A 19,696-nucleotide genomic window follows, 5' to 3' on the forward strand; every position below is an offset into this window, starting at 1 on the left:
TCTTCTTCAGAAACGATTTCCTTGCCATTGCCAGTCTACATTTGATATCCACTCTACTTTGACCATCATCAGTTATTTTGCTCCCCAAATAGCAAAACTCCTTTACTACTTTAAGTGTCTCATTTCCTAATCTAATTCCCTCAGTATCACCCGACTTAATTCGACTTCATTCCATTGTTTCGACTTAGGTCTTTCAGTGCTCTGTCAAACTCTTCGCGCAGTATCGTATCTCCCATTTCATTTTCATCTACATCCTCTTCCATTTCCATAATATTGTCCTCAACTACATTGCCCATGTATAGACACTCTATATACTCCCTCCACCTTTCTGCTTTCCCTTCTTTGCTTAGAACTGGGTTTCCATCTGAGCTCTTGATATTCATACAAGTGGTTCTCTTTTCTCCAAAGGTCTCTTTAAATTTCCTGTAGGCAGTGTCTATCTTACCCCTAGTGAGATAAGTCTCTACATCCTTACATTTGTCCTCTAGCCATCCCTGCTTAGCCATTTTGCACCTCCTGTCAATCTCATTTTTGAGACGTTTGTATTCCTTTTTGCCTGCTTCATTTACTGCATTTTTATATTTTCTCCTTTCATCAATTAAATTCAATGTTTCTTCTGTTACCCAAGGATTTGTACTATACCACGTCTTTTTACCTATTAGGTCCTCTGCTGCCATCACTACTTCATCCCTCAGAGCTATCCATTCTTCTTCTACAGTATTACTTTCCCCCATTTGTGACAATCGTTCCCTTATGCTCTCCCTGAAACTCTGTACAACCTCTGGTTTAGTCATTTTATCCAGGTCCCATCTCCTTAAATTCCCAGGTGGGAATCTACAGTTCATAACCAATATATTGTGATCAGAGTCCACATCTGCCCCTGGAAATGTCTTACAATTTAAAACCTGGTTCCTAAATCTCTGTCTTACCATTATGTAATCTACCTGAAACCTGTCAGTATCTCCAGGCTTCCTCCATGTATACAACCTTCTTTTATGATTCTTGAACCAAGTGTTAGCTATGATTAAGTTGTGCTCTGTGCAAAATTCTATCAGGCGGCTTTCTCTTTTGTTTCTTAGCCCCAATCCATATTCACCTACTACGTTTCCTTCTCTCCCTTTTCCTACTACCGAATTCCAGTCACCCATGACTATTAAATTTTCGTCTCCCTTCACTACCTGAATAATTTCTTTTATTTCATCATACATTTCTTCAATTTCTTCATCTGCAGAGCTAGTTGGCATATAAACTTGTACTACTGTAGTAGGCGTGGGCTTTGTGTCTATCTTGGCCACAATAATGCGTTCACTATGCTGTTTGTAGTAGCTTACCTGCACTCCTATTTTTTTATTCATTATTAAACCAACTTCTGCATTACCACTATTTGCTTTTGTATTTATAACCCTGTATTCGCCTGTCCAAAAGTCTTGTTCCTCCTGCCACGGAACTTCACTAATTCCTACTATATCTAACTTTAACCTATCTATTTCCCTTTTTAAATTTTCTAACCTACCTGCTCGATTAAGGGATATGACATTCCACGTTCCGACCCGTAGAACGCCAGTTTTCTTTCTTCTGATAACGACGTTCTCCTGAGTAGTCCCTGCCCGGAGATCCGAATGTGGGACTATTTTACCTCCGGAATATTTTACCCAAGAGGACGCCATCATCATTTAACCATACAGTTAAGCTGCATTCACTCGGGAAAAATTACGGCTGTAGTTTCCCCTTGCTTTCAGCCGTTTGCAGTACCAGCGCAGTAAGGCCGTTTTGGTTACCGTATTTACTCGAATCTAAGCCGCACCTGAAAAATGAGACTCGAAACCAAGGAAAAAAAAAATTTCCCGAATCTAAGCCGCACCTGAAATTTGAGATTCGAAATTCAAGGGGAGAGAAAAGTTTTAGGCCACACCTCCAAATCGAAACAAAGTTGGTCCATTGTAATATGAGACACAATTTAGGTCGAATGAATGACAATACAGCTACAGTAGTTTGGTTCGAGTCGTAAGCTTAGCAGTTAAGCTTTACCACGTAGCCATTGCTATGCGTCAGGCGCTCCGTCCGTATTTATACGGGTACCCTTCCTTTTTCACGTGCTTCGTCTGGTTTGAATCGATTGCCTATTTTGCTTTGATCTGATAAGTGCCGTTCTCTTTGTTATAGGTGTTTGCGTCACTCTTAAGCTGAAAATGCATTACTGCACTGTGTCATGCATTGTTTGTCGCATTCTGATAGTGCGTGTTTACGGCCTGTTGCGGCTCGCGGCATGGCTTGCTTTTGTGCGCGCTACCGCCGCGTACAATTAAAACAAAAGAGAGAGGAATCGTCTCATTAGCGAAACAATGGCAAGAGACTGCTATTTGTTGTTACTTACACTGCTGCTTTCTTTGATAATGATCAACAAAAATCAAATAATAGACTGCGTATAATAGAACATGTTCTGAACGAGAGTTAGACGAAAATTTTTCTCCGTTTGAAAATCTTTGTGGCCGCTTCTTTATTACATCAAATTCTGCACAGAAATTAGAGTCATCTTAGATTTAAAAATCTAGTCACTTGCCGTGCTTCATTTCAGATTGTATCATTATTAGGCATAAGAATAATACTTATATAAACATGACACGATACGTATATTCTTCCGCGTTTGCTGTTGTCTCACTCTAGTTTCGTAGTTTATTAGGCAGACAGGATTGAAATGAGATAGCAGCAAACACGAAAGAATACATGGCAAAATGTTGATATTCGTATTATTCTTATGGTGAAGAGAATACTGTATGTGATTCAAATTTCATCAGGTTCCTATTAGCAACCATCTCTTCTCACAGATAGGAAAAAATTCAGAATGTGGAGTTGGCCATATTGACAAACATCCCAAACAGTCTTGCCAGTCAGATTTTCGTAGTACACTGAAATTGTGCTACATTCGAAGATGAACAATACGGAATTTGTATTTACTTCGTTGGATAATGTATGAAAATGCAGTGGTCGAAACTCACGGCGGAGAAAAAAACCTCGTCTTCCACTTTTTTTAAAAATATTTATTTACTGACGCAGAGGTTTTGGTGCCAGTATTTATCTTTGTGCCTACAAAGCATGCCTGTGTCGCGCTACATATATTCGACAGCAGAAGTTAGTTGTGGCGGCACGTACCAACATTTTTCATAACTTCCGCTTGCTTTGCACTCGATTCTAAGCCGCAGGCGGTTTTTTGGATTACGAAAACCGGAAAAAAAGTGCGGCTTAGATTCGAGTAAATACGGTAGTGTTACAAGGCCAGATCAGTCAATCATCCAGACTGTTGCCCCTGCAACTACTGAAAAGGCTGCTGCCCCTCTTCAGGAACCACACGTTTGTCTGGCCTCTCAACAGATACCCCTCCATTGTGGTTGCACCTACGTACGGTACAGCTATCTGTATCACTGAGGCACACAAGCCTCCTCACCAACGGCAAGGTCCATGGTTCTTGGGGGGGGGGAAGTTAAGTGACAATAATTCAGATCAAGTGGCAATATTTTTGATAATGACCTAAAAAAATAACTTTCCAAGTACAAAGAATAATATAAAAATTACAAAACAAATAGTTAAAGAAGCCCAGTGAATGAAAATGGATTGCCACACATAATCAGCACCCTCTGTTGGCTATACCACCATAACGCCGCAAAGGTTTATTATATTTATTATAGGAATGTAACCACCAGAGGGCCCCTTGTACCTTGTGGCACACCATTCCATAAAGGTAATGATAAAACACTGTACCAGTGCATGAGCAAGATTATCTAGTTAATGAGGTATATTGTATAAATAGAGAAGGTACACGAACACGCTAGAGTTATATGCATAATGTAAGAAAATGTAGTAAATGTGCAAAGCACTATATACTAGGTGAAGCCATAAGCAAGATATATAGAGATGCTGTGTTACAGGTAGGCGCAACACAAAGACTCAAAAAATAATCTTTTGGCCAACAAGGCTTTTGTCAAAAATAGACCACACACACACACACACACACACACACACACACACACACACACACACAAAGTGTAATTCACACCTACATGACCACAGTCTGTGGCAGCTGAAGCCACACTACGAGCAGCAGCAGCAGCAGCAGTGCATGAAGGGAGGGGCAACTGGGTTTGGGTAGGAGGAGGCAGGGAGAGGGAGGGATAGCAGGGTACGGGTGGAGGCGGAAAAGGAGAGGTTTTGACTGCCTCTCATCATGTTCTGAAATGAGAAATGTCTTGCCCACTATCCTTCCTACTCCTCCCACAATGATATTCTGCCATCCATCGAACCTACACAACCCCTACTCCCAACCCTGTACCTCGTGGCTCATATCCCTGTGATAGATGTATGTGCAAGACCTGTCTAGTCACAAACATCACCTATCCCTTCAAAAGGCAGGGCTACCTATAAATCCAGTCATGTGATCTACAAGCTAAGCTACAAACATTGTGTTGCATTCTATGTGGGCATAACAACCAACAAGCTCTGTCCGCATGGGTGGACACCAACAAACTGTGGCCAATAAACAACTGGACCACCCTGTTGCTGAGCATGTCACCCAACACGCTATTCTTCATTTCAATGAATGCTTCATAGTCTGTGCCATATGGATCCTTCCCACGAACACCAGCTTTTCTGAATTGTGCAGGTTGAAACTCTCCCTGCAATATATCCTATGTTCCAGTAATCCATCAGGCCTCAACTTTCATTAGTCATTTTCCTCACCCATCAACCCCTTTTGGTTCCCACTTCAGCACTACACAGCCCTCTATTCCACCAATGCACTTTTCACTTCTCTCCTTTTCCACTACTCCCGCCCCCCTTCTCTCACCCACTCTGTCTAACCTCCCGACTGCACATAGCTGCACTACCCTCTCTGCACATCCCTACATGCTCCCCAGCAGCACTTCACCATCCCCCACTTCTACCCTGCTATCCCTCCCTCTCCCCACCCCAGCCTTCTCCTTACCCCCACCCAGTTGCTTTTCCTATCATGCACTGCTGCTGCTTGTAGTGTGACTTCATCTGCCATAGACTGTGGTCATGTGTGTGCAAGTTGTGCTTGCATGTGCATGCCCGTGTGTGTGTGTGTGTGTGTGTGTGTGTGTGTGTGTGTGTGTGTGTGTTGTCTATTTTTGATAAATACCTTGTTGACCGAAAGCTTATTTTGTGAGTCTTTTTGTTGTGCCTTTCTGCAATTGAGCATCTCCACTATATGGGAGTAGCAACTATCCTTTTCATAATATGGATATATACAACAGAGCCATTCAGTGACCAAAGTAGAACATTGTCAAACAAAGCAAAGTAGGCATTGGGCACAAAATCACTTTGCCAATTAAGCACTTCTTTTTGTTCTTGTTTTATATATATTTCAAGCTCTTCTGACAAGTTAAGAGCATGACCTTTTTCCACCCTGTGGAGACTATGCATACTCAGTGATCCCTATAGAATATCAATTTCTAATAAATGCTGTTCCAAAGCGGTTTTGTTACGTGGCTGTGAATGTTCTTTAAACCTTACAATAAAAGAGCAGCCACCTTTAGCTAGTGGCTTTCTTGTAAATGACGTCACACACCAGTACAATAGGCTAAAGAAACATATAACAAACAGCAGGCACACACACTCATACACACACACATATTGCTATATATTCAAAACTAAGTTACACCCGATATAGAGTACAACATGTCAGGCTCTGAAGAACATCCAAAACAGAGTGACTATTACATATTTACATCTAAGTAACACATTATACTGAGATACGTGTCCAACCCTCCAGAAAGCCCAAAACAGATATACGTGTCCGGCCCTCCAGGACACCTGAAACAGAGTGACTAGTGCAGCTGATGTACTTCGTCTCCCAGGCCCTCCAAAGTGACCTGAAGGTGTCCAAAGCACTTCAGTTGCAATATCCTTACTGTTATGTTTCTCAAAACTAGTGAAATTGGATAAACAAAATGATAGACTAGTAGGGTAACTATGAGAGATTGTCATATTAAAACTAGGTTAAATACAATGAAAAATATATAAACAATTAATAAGAGAAGTTAGGCATTTTGGCACCTAGCTCACAAACATTCCGACCAGTCAGAAGTAAGTCAGTACAATTGGCAGCCTCTCCCATGGTACTGGTACATACTGTACCATCTGTCGCTTGTACCTCACTCCACTTTTGTACTATGCTACTTCACGTGTATCAAGCTGCATCAGGGTGAGCTTCTAGCAAAATAAAATACTGGCGGCCCCAGACAGGAATATCACAATGGTCTTTACACAGTGTATACTTATTCGGGGAGTTCACTCCTGTTGGAGCCATAGCTTAATTGATAGACTGGTGATCTGTAAACCAGAAGGTAGCAGGTCTCGTTTTCTAAAAGATTCTGAATCTTTCTTTTTAATTTAATAGAAGTATTATATGCAGTAGTCGATGTTGTTTACTATAAGTAATGTATCTGCTGCAATTCTTGCTGCAAAGCCCAACATTTGGAATGTTATCCCAATGGGCAGGAATCTTAACATAACTGTCAGTCTGTATCAGAAAGTAAATGCAAATCACTCACTGGAAGTTTTTGTATTATGAAATTTCGTGTGAAATATGTACACCTATTTCTTGGTTTTATGGAGAGCCTCATGGTTGTACCTTGTTGGTAAAGATCTTTTTCAGTGATAATAAGCAACTCCGAGAAAGACCTCCATTTCCATTCAAATGAAATTAAGAATGAATCTCGATGTTGAAGTACTTTACTTCAGACTGATGGTAATCAATGCAATAATGGAATATTGATATTATGGATGTGCAAACTGACATTAAACAGAATAGTTTAACTATATTCAATGAAATGATATGTCGTGTGGCTAGGGCCACCCATCAGGTAGACCATTTGCCTGGTTGAGTTGACACCACTTTGGCGACTTGCACATTGATGGGGATGAGATGACGATGATGATGATGATGATGATGATGATGATGATGATGATATGAAAACTCAACACTCAGTCCCTAAGCGGAGAAAAATCTCCGGCCCAGCCACGAATCGAACCAGGGCCCCTTAGCAGGGCATTCCGTCACACTGACCACTCAGCTATCGAGGCAGACACTATATTCAATAAAGCTGAAAATGGGATGAAGTTTTAATTGAGTTAATGAATAATTTATGCCAAAACCTATCTCAGATTGTTATACAGCATAATTTCTGTAAAAGCCATCAGTGAGGCTTGACTATTCTTAACAGTACATGAATCTTTCCTTCTTCTTCTTCTTGTTTTCATTCTAAAATTTTTGCTTTCCTGCCATCCAGCTCTAAAATGATATCAGTTTCAAATTGTAAGAAAGTAGACCTCCTTTTCTTGTTCTCCACCATGCATTAACAATACTCACATTATGATAACAAACTGAAAAGCTTGCATAAGTACCATAGACAGTGATTGTCATTATCTTTGCTTGTATAATGGGCACTTTCCTTTGTAGTGCAAGGAGTGAGCTGTGGCCAGATTCCCAGTTAGCTGAAAATGTTTTGCTAATCGTGTTTAACATAGGTGCAGTGCAGAGGCAACTTAATCATGATTAAGCTTCAACCGTGATGATGGGACCCTCAGTTATCTTGCTTTGTAATCAACATTGGTGCATTTGGCCTTGAGTACACATGGTGTTCTCTTTGGTGCCATTTGCAGAGACAGGAAGTACACAGTCTGACAATGTCTCCTATCTGACGTCTCTCTGAAACTTCTTCGGAGGTAATGGACCTCGATGTCGGACTGGGTCAATCATCTCACCCCAAAACTGAGCCTCCAACCATAGTGGGCTCCACTCCCCAGCAAAAAGTCAGGATGAGTGTGCTACCTCCATGGTAGGTGGCTCCCATCCTCCAGTGGAAAATTAATGGGTTCAAGACACATGTGGAGGAACTTAAACTGCTAGCACAGGAATGACCCTGTGCCAATGTTTACAAGAAATATGTTTTGAAGGTACTGATGCCCCTGTGCTAGAGGGCTACATGGTATACTGAAAGGAAGACCTCACTGGGGATGGAGCCAAGGGAGGGGTTGCTGTGTTTGTCAATAATGCTCTCCCCCAAGGCTACTGGCCTGCAAGCAGTTGCTGTCAAAATTCATGGGTGTCGGAGGATCACTGTTTGCTCATTGTACCTACCTCTGCAAGGTGCAGTAGAATCTGAGGCTCTCATAGATTTTGTGGAACAACTCCTGCGACAATATCTCCTACTGGGAGCCCTCAACGCCCATCACATCTTGTGGGGCTCGACCTCTACTTGCCCTCGGGGATGGGTTTTGTAGAGTCTCATGAGCTGTGCATCATAAACACAGACAATCACACTCATTTCTGTACTGCTGTTGTCATTCTTAGTCGTCAACCTCCATTTCTGCTCTCCAGCACTCACAAACTCTGTTCAGTGGGAGATCAATGATGACTTTTATTCCACTTCCCACAGTGCATTCATCTGTTGGATGGAGCATTACCTTTAGTTCAAAGCATGGTATAATTTACCTGCTGTTTATGCAAATTTAGCTTGATGGTTCACTATGAATTTCAACAAAAACCTGAAGAGAAGCCACCAAAATGGATGGTCAGCAGGGCTAACTGGATGCTGTTCAGCCAGCTGGCTATGTTTGAACATCACAGCATTGTCCAGGAATGGGTGGACCACCTCACACAAGTAAACTATCATGCTGCTGAATTATCCATTCCCAAGTCCTCATGTCATCTTAGGCGGTGACCTGTATCTTGGTGTACAGATGAGTGATACTCAGCAAGTCCGAGATGGTTTTTGGCTCTTCCACAATTTAAATGCTGCCCTACATCAGACAACCTATTAGCTTTCCGAGTCGCGAGAGCCAGGGCTCAACATGGAGTTTAGGAGAGCAAGAATAGGTCACAGCAATTGTTCCTGGACTCTTATCAATCGTTCCATTTGTTCTACAAAAGTGTGGGAAGCCACCCAGAGGAATTCCAATAGACACTGTTGTTTACCAATAGCAGCAGTGCTGAAACAGGGGTGTCTCCAGACAACATCTGGTACTCAGGCGCTGGCACAGCACTTTGCAAAAATTAGTGCCAATGGAAGCTGGGATCTGGCATTTTGTCGCTGCTACTGTGTGACTGTAGAGATTGTCAACTTGACCTTCAAATCCAACTGTTCTGAGTCCTACAACTCCCTTTTCTCCATGTGGGAGCTATAATCAACACTGCCAGACTTGTGACACCCAGTCACAACCGTATCTGGTACTGCATGCTTTGACATTTGCCAGCGGCATCAGAGGAAATACTCCTCAAATGTTTTAATCTTATATGGTAGACAGGTAACTTCATGAAGGGAGATAATTCTGATGCCTCCCCTCAAACCAGGAAAGGACTGCATATATCTCATTAGTTACAGGAGTATCACCTTAACAAGCTGTATAGGAAAGACCCTGGAGTGAATGATTAACCATCATCTGATCTTTTTTTAGAGACCAAGCAACTCCTTAGCCCCTCTCAGTGTCTGATCTAGAGATTTTGGTGCACTGTCTATAACTTGACTCCACTAGGAGTGGCTATTCTGCAGTCTTCCGTACATGAACATCATGTATTGGTGTCTTTTTTGATATCAATAAGGCGTATTACACTACTTGGAGGCACAGTATCCTCCACAACTGCATCAGTGGGGCTATTGTGGCCACCTCCCCATCTTCTTATGGTCTTTCCTGTCTCAGTGGTTTTTTAGGACTTGAGTTGGTGACACACTGTCAGACCATTTTGAGCAGGAGAGTCGCATCCCTCAGGTTTTAAGTGTTACACTCTTTGCCATAGCAATCAACAGTATCACGTCTATGGTAAAGAGTCCTGTGCAGTGTTTCAAAAGTGAGCTATCAGATGCAACATACATTGTGGAGGTTAGAGAAGTAGGCTGCAAAGACAGCTCATATGAGGGACACCATCTCACATTTTAGAGTCTCAGTGATATTTCTGTGCCTCATTTTTTACTCCAAATGGTTGTAGTTGCCACATCTGAGAAACCTGAAAGCCGGATCTCTCAAGGCACTGAACATCATAATGTGTCTTAGCCACAGGTCTTGGGGAGCAGACAGGGCACATATGCTCCACTTTTACAGGGCTTTTGTGCATTCATGGCTGGACTATATGTGCATGGTGTATGGATGGATGAGGCCTTCTTATTTGAAGATCATTGATGCTGTCCGCCATCAGGGGTTTGGCTGGCCACAAGTGCTTATACGATTAGTCCCATACCCAGTCTCTGTGATGAGGCCAGTAAACCACCACCCACCATCTAGCGAGAGCTCCTCATGGTGCGTCAAGCATGTTAAGTTCATCACGGCTCTTTTACCTGCGTACCACACTGTTGCTCATCTGCCTCTGACACTCCTTTTCTCCAACTGTTCAAGAACCACAATGCTCTTTGTGGTCTGCATGCAGCATGTGGACCAAGTATGACCCCAAATCCAGGGTTTTAACTGTCTGTTGCCCTGGCTACTGTTGAGGCACAGAGTGATTTTATATATGGTGCAGTACAGGAGAGATTGCACTCCTGCTTCTGTTTTTCATATGATATTTTCTGACAATTTATCTGAGCACCACAAATATGTACCTGTCTTTACAGATAGGTCTAAACAGGGGCCTCAGTTTGTTGCTCTGTTGTTTTCCCAGATCGTGTCCTCAACACCCGATTGCCTCAAGACTTTGCTGTCTTCAAGGCAAAAATATATGCTATCCTTTCGGTACTGGAGCAGATGAGATGTTCTTCCAGTGCTAAGTTTCTTGTCTGTTCCGATTCTCTTAGTGCCCTTCACTCTTTGAAATGTTTGCACCCAGCAGATAAAGTAGTCCAGAATATCCAGGATGCCCTCCTTAAACTACAGCAACTGGGGAAGGTGGTGTCTTTGCTGGGTACTAGGGCACATGGGTATAGCAGGGGATAAAAGGGTGGATGCAGCAGTCAAGGAGGTGTATTGTGTGATCCTCAGCTATTTCAGTGTGACATCCCCCAGCATGCCGTAACTTGTCACTGCATCTGTTTCAGTGGAATATCCAGGATGCCCTCCTTAAACTACAGCAACTGGGGAAGGTGGTGTCTTTGCTGGGTACTAGGGCACATGGGTATAGCAGGGGACAAAAGGGTGGATGCAGCAGTCAAGGAGGTGTATTGTGTGATCCTCAGCTATTTCAGTGTGACATCCCCCAGCATGCCATAACTTGTCACTGCATCTGTTTCAGTGGAAGACAGCACCTAGGATCTGTTGGCTAGGGGGGTGGATGTAATACCCTGACTTCTGTTTGTTCCCTGCCTTACTTGTACAGGGCTCCAAGACCTACCACTGGAACACTACTCAGTCAAGGTGATGAGGAGTAATGGATCTTGTATTTTGTGCGGAGAACACCCATTGGAGAGAATGATAATTGATGTACGGTAGATCAGTGTGTGTGGTACATGTTTCTTAAAAGCTCTCCCCACACAAAAGCAGCTGCCCATCACTTGACAGAATTCAGAGTGACTTCCAGCTGCTTAGGAACAGCAGTTAATTTATCCCATGATTGAGAACGGCTTTCACAGTAAGGCTGTATTCTGACTAATACCATGTTTAAGTGATCAGTAAATCATTCACTTTAAATTAGCATTGCTAATATTATTTTAATTCCAAAATATATGTAACACCACAAATGTAACAGATTACATTGAAGATCTGTAGGTGCTACAATAACCAAGCATGTGGTTCGTTTAACTGATGAGAGAAAAACCTGGAATAAAATCAATGAATTTACAAAAAATAACTTGGGTCTTGAACTGTAGTCCTGCTTATATTACAATGTTAAATGCTATGGTCCTCTGGCGCAAGAGCTGACCACACAAGAACTCCCAATCTCGACTGACTGTAGAGTGGCAGTTCGGTGTCCGATAAAAGCCATCTTGTTGAGGAATATAAGGAAATCGTGCCAGTGTAATGTGGCTTATGGAGGTGAGCTAGTGCCAGCAATAACAGCCCTGTATCTGTCAAATGTGGTGCCACCAGATACTGCAATGGCTGCTGCAGGCTCGAAGTACTGTGATGTAGTTTCCAAGTCCCTAGGAGGTAAGCAACCATGGCAAACTGCTGAGTGGTTTGTGGCTGGATCGAAAGGCACACTTTGTACTAACTGTGCAAGTTTTTAGACTCATTACACCTGTTTTTTGGGACTTTTTTTGTAAGTGCTCTTCAATACTGGTGAAATACTGATTAAAACTTGCTACTTCTGGAGGATTATTTATATATCTTTCCTTATACTGTGTCTGTAATATGCTATTCTTTTTTCTTGTACACATTTTCCAGTACTTTACATCCCTCAAAATCATTTTTTTTTTTTTTTTTGCAGTTATAACAAATATTATTTTGTCATTTGATAGTTTTTTGTGAATGTCTTTTTTTATATAACTGCAATACTTAAAGGCTTTGGGTTTTTAAAAATAGGCTTAAAAACTTGACAAGTCACAAAAAAATTTTGAACTATATCAAAATGTGTGTGTGTGTGTGTGTGTGTGTGTGTGTGCAAGTGACTATAATATGGATTTGCATTCTCAAAGATAACATACATTGTTGTTCTTTAGATCAGAAGAAAGAAGGCAGGAGTGGAATCTGTATTGTATATAGAACGATATGGAAAGTATCGAAAGGAAAGAAGATTGAAGTTGCAATGAAGATTCTGAAGCAGGAATCACGTGACAAGTATATAAAGGTAACTGGAATCTTTAATGAACATTTGGGTTGATCTTTGGTGCTGCTCAAAGCAGCTTACACTTTAGGCTAATTATTTTCTATAGTTAGACACGGAATTGGGTCTCAAATAGTAATCCCACTGATCATATTATTAATCTCACAGGCTGTGTTTTGGTCAATCATAAAGGGAACATTGGACATGAATAAAGTTATGTGACACAGAACTCTTTTTGTAATGAGAATCCCACCTTCCAAAATTATAACACCATAATCCATGCTTCCATTTCCATTCAGAGGTGATTTGATAAATGCACATATCAATTTCAGAATCCATATACCCAAACATTAAAAGTCGTCAATAACAAGTAATATGCTTTCAATATGTGATAGAGCTAGGTCATACATCAGGACCTTGACCTGGCACACATGAGGCCCTGAGCTACTGCAGCCCATTCTTCCTTCCTGGGCTGCATTTTCTTCACCGTGCCCGTCCCTCCCCAACCTTGCTCCTTCCCTGCTGCCCCCCTCCTTCTCCTCTCATTGTGTTTTTATTTATGTCGACCTGGCTATCCACTTATTTTCCTCTATTCCTTGTGAATTTGTTTCTCTTGCCTGTTTTATCATCCTTTTTGTCATTTTTGGTCCGCCCTTGGGATCTGATCTCCACTTCGAAATGTTCTATCTTTGGTGTGCGCCATTTGGGTAAGAACTCCCTCCTAGCATCTACAACATGGATTCCTCTCCCCTCTCCCCTCCTCCCTCCTCCCTCCCTCCTTCCCTGCCACAGCCCACCTCTGTCGTACTAGGTCACCAGCATGTGTAGCCAGTCCATGTGGTAGAGCTGTTATGCACCCATCTGGCTGAGTCCCCTGTGATAATGATACCTGAGCTGTTCCCACCCCATGTATACCAAGGAGTGGTTGCTTGTCATCCTGGAGCATCAGAACTCCCGGCAACTGCCGCCTGTCAGACGACCTTTGCTGTAGATGGGTGGCACCCGTGGTGAGAGCCCCTGGTCGGAGTGGGTGGTTTCATGGCAGATGCTTGGTGCATAAAGCATATCAAAATTTGGCTGTTCTCAAATGGCTGTCTCTTCAGTGGTAGTGGATCATTGAATGCTGCTTCATATGATCCTGTTGCCTTCCCTTCCCTAGTTACACCGTGGGGGGAGAGCCAGGCTTGCTGTCTTGGGATGAAATACTTTCCATGCTACCTGCTCTGTACCAGGATGGATGGGACACTTTCACTGTCACAAAGCCTTTTTTTTTTTTTTTCTCTCGGAAAATATGGAGAACAAGTTTGGTGAAGTGGAGTGCCTTACTAAGATGCAGCTGTACACTGATGAGGAACTCCAGGCTAATCTGGAGTGATGCAGTGTTCATGTGTTTGACATGTGCAGAACGATAATAAAGACAACCACACCAATACTGGCCCCTTTATTCTGGCTGTTGAGGGGGATACCCTCGCAGAGAAGGTCAGGGTTATGCGTTAGCAATGTGGCATGAAGCTGTACGTCCCTCTACCTATGAGGTACTTTTGGTGCTTGCATTTTCGGCATATGTCTTCCCGCTGTATGGCAGACCCTCTGTGTGTTGACTGTGGCCACTCACTCGAGGAGGGAAGAGCCTGTGTTCCACCACCTGTGTATGTCAACTCTTCACACTTGCTATATTGCCCAGTTTACAAAAAAGAAAGGAAGATCCAAGATTACAAGAACCTGGATTGTCTGTCTCATGCTGAGGCTCACCAAAAACATGACTGACTCTACACGGTGTTGATTTCTTGTAATTTTGCCTCTGTTACATCCTTTCACCCTCCCACCTCTTCCTTACCCCACCCCTGTCTCCCTCTCATCACCCCCTCCCCTGCTGTTCCCATACCCTCCCCAGCTAAAAAAAGTGCTTCCCTTCTTCGGTGCCTGCCGGTGATGGATGGGGCAAGCTTCGTAGCTTTCTGGGCTGCCAGTGACAATCGACTGTCCAGAGTCTTGTGCTACAGGGTGCTCTGTGTACTGAGCCATCAGTCCTTGCAGAACACCTAGCAACACACTTTGCAACAGCATCAGCATCCTCCTCTTATCCTGCTATCTTTCTCCAGCAGAACTGCCGAGCTTAACAAACCCCCTCTGTTTCAACCCTCACCATTTTGAATCCTGTCATGAACCTTCCCATTGCAATGGCAAGACAGCATAGTTATCCCTGTCCTTAAGCCTGGGCTTAAGAGTTTTCTCTCTCCAAAATGCTGGTTATGCACTTTTGCCATTGACGCACAGTACGCCCTGATGCAGAACTTTATTTAGGGAAGCAGTGCCTAGATATTGTAGCACAGTCATTTCTTGGACCTTATTTTTGATAAAAGGCTGTCATGGCTGCCCCATATTCACCATCTGAAGACTACCTGCATGTAGAAGCTTAATGCTCTCAACGTCCTGGCCCATACATTTTGGGGAGCAGACCGTGCTACTCTTCTCCACCTTTACCATGCTCTGGTTTTAGCCAGACTGGCTTATGGTTGTCAGGTTTATGGCTCGGTGGTTACTTCCACTCTGAAACTACTTGACCCTGTTCATCGTTTTGCGGTGCGTCTGGTATCAGTGCCTTGTGCACTAGTCATGCCTACAGTGTCCTCGCAGAAGTGGGGCTTCCCCTTCTACAAATATGATGGAGTCAGCTCCTGGTTTCTTACACAACTGGCACTTGACAATTCCCTGACCATCCCGTATACCCTGTCCTCTTTGTAAACAAGGGATGTCTCCCTCCTGATACCCACTCTCAGGTGGGACTATGTAATATCTCCCCTCCTTCCTTCTTTCATCTATTTTCCCCATTAAATAATGCCCAGTTCAAGTAATTAATAAGCAAAGTCTTTTATGAAGATTTGAGAGGAATGAAGATTACAATAAACTTTCAAGTTTACTTAGCTTGTCATGTTGAGATGGCTCCAGTTCTTCTTGTCAAGGGGTCTGATTCTTGAAGCTGAAAATCTAACATTGGGTCCTCACAGTTGGTTTGAACTAAATAAATTGGAAGATTGTTGTCGAATAATTCTTTTTATGTAAATATATTTTCCACTGATTTTCTCACATTTTAGTATATTGTACAGTATTTTGATTTTTCACATTAACAAAGCTGAAATTATATTGTTTGCACCTATTTCGCAAAAATACCTCTGATCACATCAGAGGCAAGCTTACAACTACTACACTCTGCGGAAATAACTATATTCCAAAGGGTTTACAATTTTTCTTAACAAATGAATTTCTACTAGTTTTTGTTACATTATTGATATCAATTATTATTTCATAAATGAATCAAGAAGCAAACGTAGTAAACAGTACAAGATTGTGTAATTGATAACAGAAATTTCAAGTGTGCAAATAATTCATAATTTCAAATGTTTCAAAAGAAAAAAAGAAGTTTGAACTTAAATTAATAACTGGTACTTATCGATTATAACATTAAAACTAAAATATTTTATAAAGTAACTCCTTTTCATAAATTTTAGCTTGAAATATAGCATACTTTGTATAAAATCATATGAAAGTTTTCAGAAATGCAACTGAGGTAATATTAATCGGTTCAAAATTTGAAAAATAATACTGGCATCAACAACTACTGTTGAGGAAAAGTAATGCTGTTACAACTGCTGGCTGGAATTGTCTCACTTCCCTCTGTTGAGATCTCCAGCTCCACTCACTGGAAAGTACCCCCTGTATTTCCTCCCACACATAACCCCTCTCCCCCCCCCCTCCTTTATGGTGCCTCAACCACAGATGAAGACCAACCTATTCCAGGGTACTAAAGTCTCTGTTGCCCCTATGATATTCTGGCATCTTGTACGTTCCTTCCTTGAAGAGTTCCAGGGTGCTACCATCTTCTACACTGTAGGTTCTAAAATGCTAGTTAAGGTGGGATACGCTTTTACGTCTTCTACTGGCATGGAACAGCATTTACTGCTGAGATCATTTAGTGTGTTCACAGCAGAGCTTCTAGCCATTAACAGGGTCCTCTATTTTGTTTTTGTTTTTTGTTTTTTTTTTTTTTCAGGTCTCCCTCCACAGTGTTTTAATATGTACCAACTCAATGAGTAGCTTGCAGGCTATAGACCAATATTCTTATCACCCTTTGGTCTCTGCTATACATGACCTGCTCTCTACTCTTGTCCATGCTGCCTGCTCCGTTGTCTTCCTCTGGGTTCCAAGTCATGTATGCATCCCAGGGAATGAACTAGCTGACCATTTGGCTAGGGAGGCAGATACTTACCCCCATTGCCTTTCTTTATGCCAGATGCAGGTATCTCTCTTTGCCCAAAAGTGGAATGACATCTGGTGCACTAATACTCTCAGTAATAAACTCTGCACAATTAAGGACTCTACTGCACTTTGGTGCTCTTCCTTCTGCTCCTTTGTCTTCCACATTCCTTGGCTTCAGTGTTAGCAGTGTGGATGGTTCAACTGGTCCTCAGTTTCCACATGAAAGTGGTTTTTATTTTCAGTTATAAGGTTTTGCTTTACTCCTGGAACAGAGGCAGGATGGTTTTGGTTAAGGCCTCTCTGTGTGTTTTCTAGGTGTGGGACCCATGGCCATTCTACCGTGCAAAGACTGCTTTTTTATCTCTCTGTTTTTCCAGTTTTTAGATTTGGCCCTCCCTTTTATGCCTTTCACTCTGTGTGTTTTAACTTCCTCGCTTTATAGTTTGAACCCTCTGACTGGATTCCCCCTTTTAGCAGACCCTCTATCTTATGCAAGTAACTTTTGAATTGCAAGACTGATGACCTCGCCATTCAGTCCCATAATGCCCCTCAATCAATCAGACAGTACAGCAGGACAGAGTTGATCCAGTTATGTTCATTCAGATGTTCCCATTATTTTCATTACCATTTTTATGAACGAGTTGCAGAGATTAAACATTTGATGTGTACACAACCTTGGAGGCACCTTTTGTATCACTGGAAACACAAATTGACTTTCTTTTACAGCATACAAATGTTTGAAAATTAATATAGTCTCTAATTAAATAAGTAAGAAAAGATATATATATATATATATATATATATATATATATATATATACCTAAAAACAAAGATGATGTGACTTACCAAATGAAAGTGCTGGCAGGTCGACAGACACACATTGTGCGTATGTTTGTGTTCGTTTGTGTGTCTGTCGACCTGCCAGCACTTTCATTTGGTAAGTCACATCATCTTTGTTTTTAGGTATATTTTTCCTTCGTGGAATGTTTCCTTCTATTATAACTATATATATATATATATATATATATATAGAGGTAAACATTCCACGTGGGAAAAATATATCTAAAAAGAAAGATGATGAGACTTACCAAACAAAAGCGCTGGCAGGTCAATAGACACACAAACAAACACAGTATATATATATATATATATATATATATATATATATATATATATATATATATATATATATATATATATATATATATATATATATACTGGATATTATGATATGCATTTTATTAACAGTATTGTTATAGATCTACACAATGGTCTAGCAACAGTAACATGAAAGACAGATGTGACAACAAAGGCTTCTAGATAGGACAATTCGTAACTTAGGGAGAGGGAATATTTGAGCTTTGAAATAAAGTACAATTCATGCTTTAGTATTTATATGTACTCAACTATATTCCCCTTTATAGTGGACTTATTTAGTAAATGATGCAATCAATAAGTTGATATCAGAGGGGAAAGGGGCAACATGATTCCTTACATTTTTTTTATATTGTAAGGAAATGTCTGTATTCTGATCTTTTGTAAGTTATGAGATAAAAAATGGTAGCACAGCATCGTTTTTCACTGCAGACAAGGCCTTTTGTATGAGTGTAAGTTACAGACATGATAATGTGTTAACAGACTATCACAATTTTATGTCTTACAGCAATCTGTTTTATATTTTGTGTTGCCCATGATTTTGATGCACTGCAAAAGTTTTCTTCCATTTTGAAACATGGTAAGGGAAAGGAGTTGTTGTTTCATAATAATACAATAAAGTGTATATAAAATGAGGAGCCAAATAAGAATGAAGAAATGTGTTAGGTAACTGGAAAATTAAACAAATAAATTGATATATAAATAAGATGAAAATATCATGTATCTGTCTCGCATATTTTGAAGATAAGCTCGTAATAACAGGCTTAAGATAAAGTTTTTCCAGCCTACTTCTGAAGTTTTGGTTACTAAGTGCTAAGAACAGTATGTAACAGAAGAAAAATATTTTTCCACAACATACCAACTTCCTATTACTAAAAATGGAACCACTGGTTCCATTTGTAATTGATAAATGCTGTGACAAGAAATGTCTTCATAACAGCTCATAAGGATACTGGAAGTACAAAGCATCTCACAGGTCACATGTTCAATCAAACTACTGCTTCAGTTCTAAATGAAAGTCATCAGGAAATGATCTCTTCATAGGCAAAAGATTCTGGATCTAGTGATTTCCCTAAATCATTCCAGGCAAACGCTGGGATGGTCCCTTTTGAAGGGCATGGATAATTTCCTTCCCCCATACTTATCATCATTGTCAACCATCATTCTGAGCTTGTGCTCTGTCTCTAATGACCTTGATGTTGACCCTAATTTTCCTTCTTCATTCAGACTTAAAGGAGGGACTGCTGAGGGGGAGTCAACCATGAGAAAATAATGGAATAACCAAGAAATGGATAAGTTTGAATGTAAAACGAAAGCTAGAAAATCTGAAATGGGGAATGCAAACTCTGTCTCAATGTAGGGGGTATCAGTGAAGTGAAGAAGGTAATGATTTGTGGTCAGATGAATATAGGGTAATATCAGCAGAAACAGGAAATAATATAACGCGAGTAGTAGACATTATAAATAGGAAGGTAGGGCAGAGATTGAGTTACTGTGGACAGTTCAGTGATAGAGTTGTTCTCATTAGAATCAAGAAACCAACAAGAGTTTGGTACGAATTCTCACTGTGCAGCAGTGTGT

At 41.2% G+C, this 19,696-nt stretch overlaps 1 protein-coding gene across 1 annotated transcript in view; it reads left to right on the plus strand.

The window, feature by feature from the left end:
* LOC126187914 (tyrosine-protein kinase hopscotch) overlaps positions 1-19,696 on the plus strand; it is a 157,961-nt gene that overhangs the window by 23,129 nt on the left and 115,136 nt on the right. Inside the window, exon 6 of the mRNA XM_049929271.1 lies at positions 12,600-12,727. Within this exon, the coding sequence (XP_049785228.1) occupies positions 12,600-12,727 (128 nt within the window). The remainder of the gene's footprint in view (positions 1-12,599; positions 12,728-19,696) is intronic.

The sequence above is a fragment of the Schistocerca cancellata genome, chromosome 5 (genome assembly GCF_023864275.1).
Source record: "Schistocerca cancellata isolate TAMUIC-IGC-003103 chromosome 5, iqSchCanc2.1, whole genome shotgun sequence".
Taxonomy (NCBI): Eukaryota; Metazoa; Arthropoda; class Insecta; order Orthoptera; family Acrididae; genus Schistocerca; species Schistocerca cancellata.